The 12,113-nt window shown below is 49.7% G+C and overlaps 2 protein-coding genes across 2 annotated transcripts in view; one reads left to right on the forward strand and one right to left on the reverse strand.

The window, feature by feature from the left end:
* Positions 1-2,694: 2,694 nt before the first annotated feature.
* SLC46A1 (solute carrier family 46 member 1) lies at positions 2,695-8,149 on the reverse strand. The gene is made up of 5 exons (XM_073315089.1): positions 7,509-8,149; positions 6,262-7,114; positions 5,732-5,815; positions 4,455-4,611; positions 2,695-3,535 (listed from the first exon to the last, which is right to left on the reverse strand). The coding sequence occupies exons 1-5, from the start codon at positions 7,923-7,925 to the stop codon at positions 3,478-3,480; spliced, it is 1,569 nt and encodes a 522-aa protein (XP_073171190.1). The 5' UTR covers positions 7,926-8,149; the 3' UTR covers positions 2,695-3,477.
* The window catches only part of SLC13A2 (solute carrier family 13 member 2), a 43,913-nt gene continuing 38,305 nt past the window's right edge, over positions 6,506-12,113 (forward strand). Inside the window, exon 1 of the mRNA XM_073315085.1 lies at positions 6,506-7,141. Coding sequence (XP_073171186.1) covers positions 7,091-7,141 — 51 coding nt within the window. The 5' untranslated portion in view covers positions 6,506-7,090. The remainder of the gene's footprint in view (positions 7,142-12,113) is intronic.

Below are 12,113 nucleotides of genomic sequence, written 5' to 3' on the forward strand. Positions count from 1 at the left end.
GGGAGACAGAGCTTGCTGGGGGGCTGGTCTGAGACTGTGCACAAACTCCCCTGGGAGCTAAGCCCAAACTCCCACTCCCAGCACCAGAGCCACTGCTCCGACCTGCCTTCTCAAACACAAAGAGCAGCATGGACATAGTGAGGGGGGAACCTACCAAAACATTCCACTGCCCACATCTTCTCTCCTGGAAAGAGGATGAGAGACAACTGCTAGCCATGTTGCTTAATGCATGAGTAGAAGGCGCTCAGGTACTGGGGTGCTGAGGGCAATACAAGAACCTGTATAATATAATATAGAAACAGCCTCCATTTTACCCAGGGCCTGGATGTCCCGGGCAGGGTTTGGGATTAATGTGAGCATGGAGCTCATTGAATTCTAAGGACAACCATACCTGCTGCTCATAGCCACACCATGGTAGGTCGTGCATTGGCCCCAGGCTTGAGGATCTGTGAGGAGAGCCTAGAAAAACTTGTTTAAGCAAAGCACTGTTATTCTTCCATAAACCCTATTGGAGTCTTCCTTTACACACAGTGGGTGACTGACACGCAAGGCCAGCACGGTGGGACCAATGAAATCGAACTGTGCAGACACTGCCAGCTGGTGACACTGGCCAGGAGAACAGACCTGCAGCCCAGTGGGATCAGCTAGCGTTTAGTGGCCTGGTGCTGCACTGAGGAATTCAGATACAAATTGATCCACAACCCTGAACTCCTGGCATGCCCTGTTTGTGGGGAAAGTCAGTGTTAGCCCGAAGCTCAGAGTTGGCCAGGCAGCCCCCACATTGAGCTTTGTATTGACATCGCTCAGCACTCTTACAATGGGCCCACTGTGATCAGATCAGGCTCCTAAGGCAGCCGATAACCATTCTCCCCTCACACACCTTCCCACTGCGCGTACCATCTCGCCCCACTCCCCACTTGAGCAGGGGCTAAACAAGAGCTTGTGCTGGTTTGGCAAATGCTGCATATTATATTTACAGGCAGTAACAGAATCAGAGCTGCTGTGAGCATCACTCCAGTGCCCAGGAAAAGGTTAACCCAGTATGTAGTTGCTGCTAGCAAGTCTCAGGGGATTATCTCTAATCTTTATGGCTCCAGGCTCTTTGATAAGCTCATTCTCCACCTGGCATCAGATTATTTGCTGCTGCTTTTTACTCCAAAGTCTTCAACCCAGAGAGAGAAAAGCAGGAGAATAATGGAGAGAGATAAGCAGGGAAGGAAGTCTGGACAAACTGCAGAGAGTCCACAGGACACCACCACAAATGATAAAAGGTTTAGAAAACCTGACGTATGAGGAAACATTTAAAAAATGTTTAGTCTTGAGAAAAGAAGACAGTCTTCTGTGTTAAAGGTTGTAATAAAGAGGATGTGTTAAGGGCTGTGATAGAGGATGGTGGTCAGTTGTTCTCCGGGTCCCCGAAGGTAGGACAAGAAGTAATGAGCTTAATCCGCAGGAAGGGAGATTTAGGTTAGATATTAGGAAAATCTTTCCAACTGTAAGGATAGTTTAAGTATTGGAATGTGTTACCACTGTAGGATCCCCATCTGTGGAAGTTTTTAGAAACAGACAGCTATCAGGCATGGTCAAGGTTTACTTGGTCCTGCCTCAGCAGAGGGGGCCGAGCTAGAAGACAACCGCTCAAGGTCCCTTCCATTTTTATGATTCTATAGAACAGCTCTGCTGCCAAGGCCAGCCTTTATGGGCCATGAGAGGAACCAGGGACTTGCTATTCTGGGAATGAGCAATCTTGTCATGAATCCGATTACAAAACAGCACAGGGACTATCTCAGCACCTTGCATAAGGGGTTTGTTATCAGCAGTGCCACTTAATTACTGTACAGATCATCACAGGTTTCAGAGTAACAGCCGTGTTAGTCTGTATTCGCAAAAAGAAAGGAGGACTTGTGGCACCTTAACGACTAACCAATTTATTTGAGCATGAGCTTTCGTGAGCTACAGCTCACTTCATCAGATGCATTCGATGAAGTGGGCTGTAGCTCACGAAAGCTCATGCTCAAATAAATTGGTTAGTCCCTAAGGTGCCACAAGTCCTCCTGTTCTTATTGTACAGATCATATATTCAAGGGGAAACAATTTTAACAGCTGTTAGAAGAATAGCTGTGAAGGCTTTGCACACCGTGGATTGGTGAGAGGCGTTACTACCTCGGCAGGGGATAGCTGAGCAAGTGACAGTGTGAAAACATGATGGCACCTTCCACTGTCTGGGAAGCAAAGCAGCAGTCCGCTTGCTGACAGATTACGTCCCACAGAACGTATGATCTCCCCCCTGCAAATACAGCCCCCTGCCCTGCTCCCTCATCCAGCTCAGCTTAGTGATAGGATGAGATTGATCCTGGCTCTGCCATTTGCTTACTTTGTGGCCTTAGGAAGTCACTTAATCCACAGTTATAGAATTTAGGTGCCCACAGTTATGGATGTGGGGACAGGTTTAGCTTTAACCCATCTTCCTCAGGCTTCCAACCTGAACTGCCCACCTTTGCAAAGAACTTTGAAATCCTGGGCTGAAGGGCACTAGGAGAAGGGCACAGTGTAACGTGCCTTGGCACTTCTCCCATCAGCTTCTCCTCTGTGGCACACACTGCACTGCGGCTGATGCTAACACCCATCTGCCAGCTGAGAACAGCCGAGCTCCATGGGACTTGTGTGCACTGCCATTAGTTCTTCCATGAATGGGCTCTGCAGCTAAACAGGCAGAAGGGGAGAATGTCCCTCCAGGCTCACACGCACTCCTAGGAAGACTTATTTCTCACTCTCAGCTTGCTACAAGAGCCTGGCCTGAGCAGTAAAGTGCAGAACAAGTCCAACCTAGTGATGTCCACGTGACACATTGAAAACCAAACAACCCAAGCAGTTTGGGTGCAGACGGGGGCCCGGGCCTGCCTCTCTCCCTCTACAATCTATTCAGCCAGTGCTGGGCTTCCTCTACTTCCGTTCTGCTCTTCAGGTGCCATCTCTTCCGGGAGGGAGAGGTGAGTTTGGTCATGAGTTTCTTTTTCCACACTAATGGCTTATTGGCCACTCAACAGGGTAGAGTGCCCTCTGTTCAGAGGGGAATTTGCGCCCTGGCATTGCCCCCAACCCCTCAGCAGGAGAGCACATTCCCCCATGGGCCACCCAGCCTGGCCTATTAGTTCTCACTCCTCTGTCACCTGCAAATGGGCATCAGCAGCATCTCTTTCTACTCCTTTACTTTTAAAATTGCTTGTGTTTTCCCAGACAGGCCGAGCCAGCAGGACCATGAGGCGCTAACCCTGCTGGCAGGATCAGGTTTTTACTGGCTGATTAAAGCTATGATTTCCAGCTACTTGGAACTTTAAATAAGCAAGAACCTTAGAGATTTTGTACGCTCATTGGTCAGATCTTCCCAGCAGAATAAGCAGCAGCTTTCCAACCGGCTTGCTCAGCCACACAAATAATTTTCTTTTGGTGAATCAGTGCTTAGGCTTGTGTGAGGGATCAGGAAGCATCCGTAAAGTGACCATATTCGGGTGTCGTGTCCGAGATTTCTATCCACCTAAGAGAGAAAGGACAGTGTCAGAACTCTGCCTACACAAAGCCAGGGCTTTAAAATCTCAAGGAAAGAGAGAGGAAATGGCCCTGCGAGAAAAACTCCACAGGTCCAGCAGTTACTGCACTTCTCCTATAAGCCCCACCCCGGCCTCCCAGCCAGAGCCACCACCACTGACAACGTCAAAAGCAACCTCGTCAAAAGCAACCTCGCTTCTCTTGCTTTAACCAGCAGGGCAACTGAAGGATGACAAGCTGTTGAGTGTACTCAAGCTCTTCCCTACAGCAGCTGCTGGAGGAAGCGGTGAAAGAGCAATATTTTGCCCAGGCTCTGAGCTCTCCACCTCTCCTCACAGTCCTTCTGTGGATTGGTGCTGAGCTCTGGGACAGCACAAAGCTCAGGGAGATATAAGTAAGAAAAATAAACTGTCATGTTTTAATGGAATGACAGCTAGTAGCTCGTGCCAGCACAGTGCAGGCAGGCAACGCATGAGGATTACATACGTAACTGTGACAATGTGCCTCAATCCTGACCTGGCATACCCCCTGCAATTCCACTCCACACGTTCAGCTCTTGAAATGTAACTCAGTTCTGAGCCGCTTCCGCCCCCCACCATCCACACGCACATGGAGTGCGGGGGATGTGTGTGTGGAAATGTTGCAATGTGGACACATAGTGAGTAGGAAGAACCCCACTGAAATCAGTTTACTTGTGAGCCAAGAGAGAACTTGGGCAGTGGTTTCCCCAGTTGAGAAACTTGGACATCGGCCTACTGTGGCACCAAATTCCTTCCAATTAGCAGCATTTAGAACAAGCCTTGTAAAGGCCTATTACAAGCCAGTGTCCTGCAAGAGACCCCACCAGCAACTACAGAGCCACATACAAAGGCTTTTAGACTGAGTTATAAGACCAGAATCTTAGTTACCCAACAAGAGCAGCTGGAACAAGCAGAATTATTGCCCCAAAGAGAAAGGGGAATCCCTTCATGAAGTGCAGGCTTGCAGGGTAGAGAGAGTTGAACACTCCTGTGGCCACAAGCGAGCAGAGACCTTCCACGCAGGCAACAGAGGCAAAAAGAGCACCTGGAAAGACACCAACGTCAGAGCTTAGCAATGAGGCTCCCCTTTTGGCCACCCTTAGACTGAACACACCTGACCATCTCGGTACATTTCAATAAGGCAATCTGGACCTTACTAAAATATTTCCACTCAGATCAGAAGGTGGCCCTTTTTCTTTGCAGTGCAGGTGCCAAGGGCTGGGAGCTGAGATAGGTATGATGGGCCAAGTTCAGCACGAGTGTAAGTAGGATAACTCCACTGCCCTCCATAAGTTGCACTCACCACAGTGCTGAATCTGGATACTGCATCAGACGGACTGTAAATCCCCCGAGGCAGAAACTAGCTAAACGTAAGTGCCAAGCACATTTTATCACCCAATAAATATTAAACACAGCAGAGATCTGCAGGTTTAGTTTTATAACCTTGGAATCAAATTTACACTAGCTTCACTCTAAGAGGGGCCCACATTAGCCGGTTGGAGGAACCAGCGCTTTCATTTAATCACTGGGAAGCCATTTCTGGGCTACACTGCACTAAGCCCGTCTTCCCCTCTCCTGACTCTGCAGTGGCATTTCCAGCCAGGTCCGTGTACAGGAGGCAGAGAGGCCCAGGTCTCCCCAGCGTTATGGAGAAGGGTAACCCTACGTCCTGTGGTCACATCCTTTACTAGCGCCGAGTTCTTCCAAATGTTGCCAGCTCACGCAGACCAAAGCCATACCCTGGGTTATTAGTGTTTCCAGAGTTTATTTTTCAACCCGTTCTAACTCCAGTTCCCGTGAAAGGTTTTGCGACCAGTGGGAGGTCATAAGTGACCCAGCCCCAAGATTTAACGTGCTGCTTTTCTCTTTGACTATATCTTCCTCGGCACATTCTAGTCCCAAGTAGGTTCACTGTATTGCCTAGAAAAACTGCTCACAATGCTGCAGAATGACTGTCCTGTGCAGGGCCTGGAGATGTGTGCATATGCCAGCAGGACGAGGGATCAGAAGAGCGCTGAGTTTACCTGACCTGGTCCTTTTGGTGCCTCCTGCCGGGAGAGGCTGAGGCACACTCCTTGGGTTGTTTGGTTTTTAATGTGTCACGTGGACATCACTAGGTTGGATGTTTCGGAGCCTGCTGTGGCTTATACGGGTTGATCACTTACCCTGATCTTTCTCATCCACTAGTTTGGACAGCTTTGCCCGGATCACTGGAGTGGCTGCCATTGAAAGAAACAGGATTCCATAACCTGTGAGTGAGAAATAAGACACACCCAGGAGGTTTCCTTACCTGTGGAATAACATTGCTAGCTTAAAACAAAACCAACCCCACAAATAAAACACTTGTAGCTGCCAAGGAGCCTGCCATCCTCCTGCCATTAGCCCATGCGCGCCCTGCAGCCCACCTTCTTCTAGGGCCCCTTTGAGGGTAGCTTAAGATACCTTGTTTGTGTGGCTTTTGGTTAGTCTACAACTGTCTGTAGCGATTCCCTCTACCTGCAGCACCACCGCCCGGTGGGGACAGTAAATACAAGGTGTGACAGGCTGCTGATCTCAGCAATTTTGGTATATGGATACTTTGGAGACGTCTCTTCTGCCTTTCTGTCTTTCCAAGAGGATGCCATCCTCTCCTCACTCCTCTGGCAATTTTTAAGCTAGGACACTGTGCTACCTGGACTTAGGGATTCAGCATCACCTGTGAACATCAGTAGTGTCGTGGAAGCAAGTGAAATCACAACCAGGCCCGAGATGTTGGAGAGCAATCCTAACTCTGCTACCCAGGTGTCTTCAAGGCACAGCTGCAGTGCCCGCAGCCCTGCCAGGCTGCTCAGGTAAGTCAGGTAACTAGCCGCTGAGCCATAGCCAATCAGATCCGAGCCCCAGCAGAGAGGGGAGCTGAGTTCGTATAGGACAAAGATGTCCCTGGCTCCAAAGTGGATGGTGACAATGAGAAAGAAAGTCAGAGAGTAGAGAGCAAGCTTCTGCCTGGATCTCTGGTACCCTGGGGCTACATACAGCCTGTACACAGACACGTAGTGACTGAGGGTGAACAGCTTGGCTGGTTTCCTCTCCTTCACCGATTCCTGGAGACAAAGAGCAGCATAGAGGGCAGTGGCAAGACTGACAGCAAACACGAGCCAGAAGGGATTGATGTAGCCCTGAGCTTTGCGCCACTGCCCTCCAATGATGCTGGCCAGCATGCCTGCCATGCCAAGGCACGCCTCCAGGATGGCTACACGGAACGTACGGGAACGCTGGTCACTGATGTCCGCCACGTAGGCAAAGCAGCTGGCCAGGATCAGGTTGTAGTCCCCCATAAGGCCACAGAGAATGCGCCCAAGCAGGAAGTAGCCAACAGGCAGCCTCAAGTACATGACAAGGAGATAGATGGCAGCCTGCAAGGCCATGCCCACAGCAGGCAGGATGAGTGTGGGACGCCGACCCACGCTGTCACTCCATGGTCCAAAGAGAGTCACGGAGAAGAGACCCACAAAGAAGCCTGCCAGGTTGATGTAGAGGTTCCAATGGGAGGCCAAGGTCTCCACTTCCTGAGACAGGAGAACAGACACAGGCAGGTGAGGCCCCTGGAAGGCACAATATCTGTCCCTCAAGGTCTATGTACCCGGCCCATCACCTCGGGTCTGAGTGAGGTGCCGGAGCTGCGAAAATATGGCCCAGCTTCCTCCCAGCTCTGCCTGGCTGGGCACAGAGGGGTTGTGGGGCAGCCCCTGAACCCTGTGTACAATGGGGCCACGGCAAGCCCGGGGGTGGGGCCGCAGCCCCAGCCCCCCTACTTCCAGCACCTCTGGGGTCCCAGGGCTGGGCCCGCTCTCGGGCACCCCCCCACCGACAGCAGTCGGAGCGCAAGGGGCCCCTGTCCCCCGACGGGCCGCCCGCGCCCCGCACCGCCCGCCCGCGCCCCGCGCCGCCCGCCTCGCCCACCTGCTGCCGGGGGTCCCCCGCGCCGCTCGCGTTGCCGCAGCCGGGCGCGCCGCTGGCCGCGGAGCCGTTGTAGCCGAGCTCGGCCCCGAGCCGGTCCCACAGGTACTGGGTGCAGAGCGGGGCCTGCAGGGCCAGCGCCACGGTGCCCAGAAAGAGAACCGGCTCCACCGCGGGGGCGGCCCGGGGGCAGCGCGGCCGCCCGCCGCCAGCGGGGCCCGGGCTGTCGGCCATGGCGGGGGCCGGCGGAGCGCGGCGCGCCGCCCGCAGAGGCAGGAGGCGGAGGGGAGGCAGGCCCCGCCCGGAGCGGACGGGAGAGGGCCGGGGCCGCGGCTGCCAGACGCCTCCCCCCCAGGCCCCGCATGCCCGGCGGCCGGAGCCGCCTGTGCTGGCCGGCGCAGAGCGTGGGACGGCCTCCATGGGGAGAGCGCGGGGCTGCCGGGGACCGAGCGCCCCTGGGTTCCGCCCTGCCGGGCAATGCGCTCAGCCCTTCCCCGCAACGAACCCCCGTGCCCAGGCTCAACCCCTCTTGCCCGTCTGCATTTAACCAGTGCCCTGGGCTCTGCCCTTCCCGCCCGTGTGCGCGGTAGCGGGGAGCACAGCTTCCACTTCAGTTCATTCCCCTCCCACCCCTTTTGGGAGCGAGGCAGTACAATGAAAGGGGGCCAGGAGTCATTTCCTCCAGTTGTCTCCTTTTACCACTCTTCACCTTCTCCCATTCCCTCCGCTTTGGGAAAGTTGCAAAGTAGCGAAGGGGGAAAAAGGAAAAGTGAAACTAAAAACCCCCTACACCTTCTGGTGCATTCAGTGGCAGAAAAAGGAGAAGGGGAAAAACAGATGTCAGCATTTCTGGTTTTGACAAAGGAACACACAAGTTTTGCTGAAAAGAAAATCTTTGCAAAAGTCTTGAGTTTTGAAAAAGCCTGTTTTTAAAATGGGGGAAAAACAGTTGTAAGGAATAAATTGCATTCAGCTCTAATGATCTCTTTATCTGGGATCTGATAGGGCAGCCATCACCCTGCTCTGTGAACTCTTCCAGTCAAGGCAGGAGTCTAGTTCCATAGGGATAGAGCCTGCAGAGCTGGGATGAAATTTCAAAAGCACCTAAGAATTAGATACCCAGGTCCAGACCCATACAAGTATTTCAGTGGAAAGTAGGGGCTTAAATAGCTTTGGGGATCTGGGCCCCTCTGATTTTGGAATCTGAGGGGGAAGGGGAATGTTTAAAGCCATCAAATCAAGGAAGTAAAGGTAAGCACACGTGCAAGTGTTCTGCAGATCAGGGCCTAATTTACATTATATTACACATTGTGTTGGAATTGGCACTGTGTCTTTTTTGGGCAACAAATACTTAAACTTATGCCATGTAACTTCCCCTGTACTTTCTCCTTTTGATTAGTTCATAAGCTAGTTTTGAAGAACACAAGTTCAAAATAAAAAACAAAAGCCTGTTATAGATTTTCTTACAAATTGAGGGCCTAAACTAGTGATCAACACAAGAAATCCAAGGGACTTCAGCGTGTTTCTGACCATTTGTGGGACTGGGCCCTGTCTGGTGATGAACTAATTAATCTTCAATGAGTTCATGACCCAACAAGGTGTGAATTTGCATAGTTTTATTGATGAAAAAGTTAAGTTTTTATCTTAGCCAGGTTAATCTTCAACAAGATGATGTTTGACAATGAAGGAGTTTGTTACAGGCTAGCTATCAGGTAATGACCATGACAATAAAAAATCTGTTTCAGCAATTTTACCACAAATGATATAGCTGTGTTTGCTTATGAAGAAGACTTGCTGTACTTCGCATACTTCTTGGTGGCAAAAATAATGTATGTTGCAAAGCTAAGGAGATGGAACTTTGAACATTCACATTTCTCTATTGCTTATGAACAGAATCACAGAACTTACTGTTGTGTCACTACTTAATTATAACATAGCATTCAAGCACATTCACGTTAGTGACTGATGAATACATTTAAGATAAACTGACAATTTATTAAAATGTTTTCCCCCCTCTCAAACTACAGCTGTAAAAGAAAGTTATAGTTAGTAACTGAAATAAACAAATGTCTGGAGAGTCAGATTGTTGTTAAGGTTATTCAGGAATAATTTCAATTAAAATATAATATGTTGGGATTCCCTCCGAGACCTTTTCCATTTGGCTTATCCCCAACACCTTGTCTAGTGCTGGGAGAACATGTCAGGTCATTCCAAAACATTCAGTTTGACTCTGGATTTTGTCACTTAGGTTCCTTACTTGGCATACAGCAAAGCTACGCTGAGTTGATCAGACTCAACCATAGGGGGTGGGTATCTGGCATTCCACACATCCAGAGTTACACAGATAACCTCTTCCTTTGTGTTCATTTATATGTTACATTGCATTTGCTGTACATTACACCACACATTTTTGGATTGGCTTAGTTACTTTGCAGGAACCAATCCCAGACAGTGTGCTCTGTCAATATGCTGTTCATGTGGAACCTGATCTTTATATTCCATGTTTATCTTGTCCATAGTCCCTAGCATAAAGCTGTCGTTTCTTGTCTAGCTAGTACAGAAATCCTGGACTCCAGCATACTGTTTGTCAAGCCCCTATTTACAACTGAACCTTCCATTCATCTTCCCAATTATGCCCACTAAGAAATGAAGCAAGTTACTTATGTCAAGCCAGGCCTACATAATATTTGAACTTATTTTTAAAGGCTGAATATAACTTAGCAGCTTTAACTTGTAGCAGTTTCTGGCTGAGTTACTTTCAGATTTGAGGATATTTAAGTAGCATTCATCTTCCTTCCAGCCTGGCTGTATCTGGAGATTTGTGACCCGTTACCTGGAGAATGCTGTATTTCAGGAAAGTAAAAAATGCTGGGCCCTGGAAAGCTGAGCTCAAAGCAATGTCCTGTCCATGTGTCGACTCCTGCACAGCACACATATGAGGTCACGGAATGGCTACCCCAAGGTGGGCAGCATCTCCTCATGAGTCTGCATAGCAATTCACAGTGCATGAGGAAAACAAGTAATTTTTTAGGCTGTCTGTCCCTCTCAGAAGAGCATTTTGCTGGATCATCTGACATTTCAGACTGTGGCCTTTAGATAAGCATTAGAGTGACCTGTTTTGCTCTCTAGTTTATGTAATTGGGCCAGATCCTCAGCTAGTGTAAACTGTTGTTGCTCCACTCAAGTCAATGAATATATGCCAATTTACACCAGCTGAGAATCTGGCCCACTGTATTCCTTCCCCTCCACTCCCCATGGGATCTCACTGGTGCTGCTGATTGCTGATCCCCTCAACTGCAGGTCAAAACACCTGGTCCCTAGACTAGAGCTAGGGCAAGGCCCGTTTGTCCTTCACTTCAGGTGGATGACATTATTGCTGGAGATGTTCATCTTCAAAAAGAGCCTGATATTTAGAATTCTTGTACATGTTTGCTACAGTATTTTTGTAGTTTCAGCAATTAGAATGGAGAGGAATGCAAGGCCAGGAAGAGTCTATCCTGAGCCCCCAGCTGATATACAGAAATAGTAGGTTATCCTTCTTTCGAGGGAGAATAATGTTTGTGTGTTTACCCCTGCAGTTGCTTTCCCCAGGAAGCATATGCGGCTTTTACCCACTAACCACAAGCTCTGGATGGAGAGAGCTGCAGGACCCCTAATTACACTATTGCCAAATGCCACCACCAACTCACCTCTCAGCAGGTAGACACCCATGTACAGCACCTCATCTCAGCCAGAAGAATTGTGGGAGCTTCGGTCGAAATAAGGAGTGGAAATGGAGCTTCCAGGGATGTGTGGCTATGGAGGAAGAAGAAGTATTTGTAAGCTGAGGTCTTTTTGCATTTCTGTCCCAGAGACAGGCCTGCAGCTGAGAGCTGACCTTCCCACTAGCCACAGAGAGCTGGGAATAAAACTTCCTTTTGGAGTCTGATGGCAAACGTAGGAAATAAAAGCATAAAGTGCTATAATGAAGAAATTTCTTTGCCGTTGGCCAGTCTCCTGGTTTATAATACAGTTTCCCTCTTTCCCACCATCAATACACTCAGATACTGTACAGCAGGGTTCTCACCCTTTTTCTTTCACAGTCCCCCCCAGACATGCTATCAAAACTTCAAGGCCCACCTGTGCCACAGTAACTGGTTTTCTGCCTATAAAAGCCAGGTCTGGCATTAAGGGGTAGCAAGCAGGGCAATTGCCCATGGCCCCAGTGCCCCATGAAGCTAAGTTGTTCAGGGCCCCAGGCTTCAGCCCCATGCAGTGGGACTTTGGCTGTCTGCCCTAGGCCGCAGTGAGTTTAACACTGGTCCTGCTTGACGGACCCCCTGAAACCTGCTTGTGGCCCACAGGAGGCCTGGACCCCTGGTTGAGAACCACTGCTGTACACTACTTCAAGTTAAGAAGATGCTAAAGTGTACGGATGATAGTTCAGTCTAAAGCCCTTCCTAAGAAGATGGAGATGTTAAAACTCGGGACTATTGATTATTTAACACAACAGGATGTTCCTCTTGCACACAGTGAGCCTGAATCAAGGGAGCAATCTGACTTGCTTTTCTCCAGTTCTAGGAGCTCAAAGCATCCATAAACCCATTTTAACTGCCCTAGGAGAATTCT

Source organism: Lepidochelys kempii, chromosome 17 (assembly GCF_965140265.1).
Source record: "Lepidochelys kempii isolate rLepKem1 chromosome 17, rLepKem1.hap2, whole genome shotgun sequence".
NCBI classification, from domain to species: Eukaryota; Metazoa; Chordata; order Testudines; family Cheloniidae; genus Lepidochelys; species Lepidochelys kempii.

Bases quoted from the DNA above. Each gene is read 5' to 3' on its own strand.
- SLC46A1 (XM_073315089.1), bottom strand. From the start codon at position 7,925: ATGGAGGCCGTCCCACGCTCTGCGCCGGCCAGCACAGGCGGCTCCGGC. The intron at 5,816-6,261 runs GTGATGCTGAAT...TCTCACTCACAG, and splicing joins GACACTACTGATGTTCACAG to GTTATGGAATCCTGTTTCTT. The intron at 3,536-4,454 runs GTAACTAAGATT...TTTCTCTCTTAG, and splicing joins GTTCCAGCTGCTCTTGTTGG to GTGGATAGAAATCTCGGACA.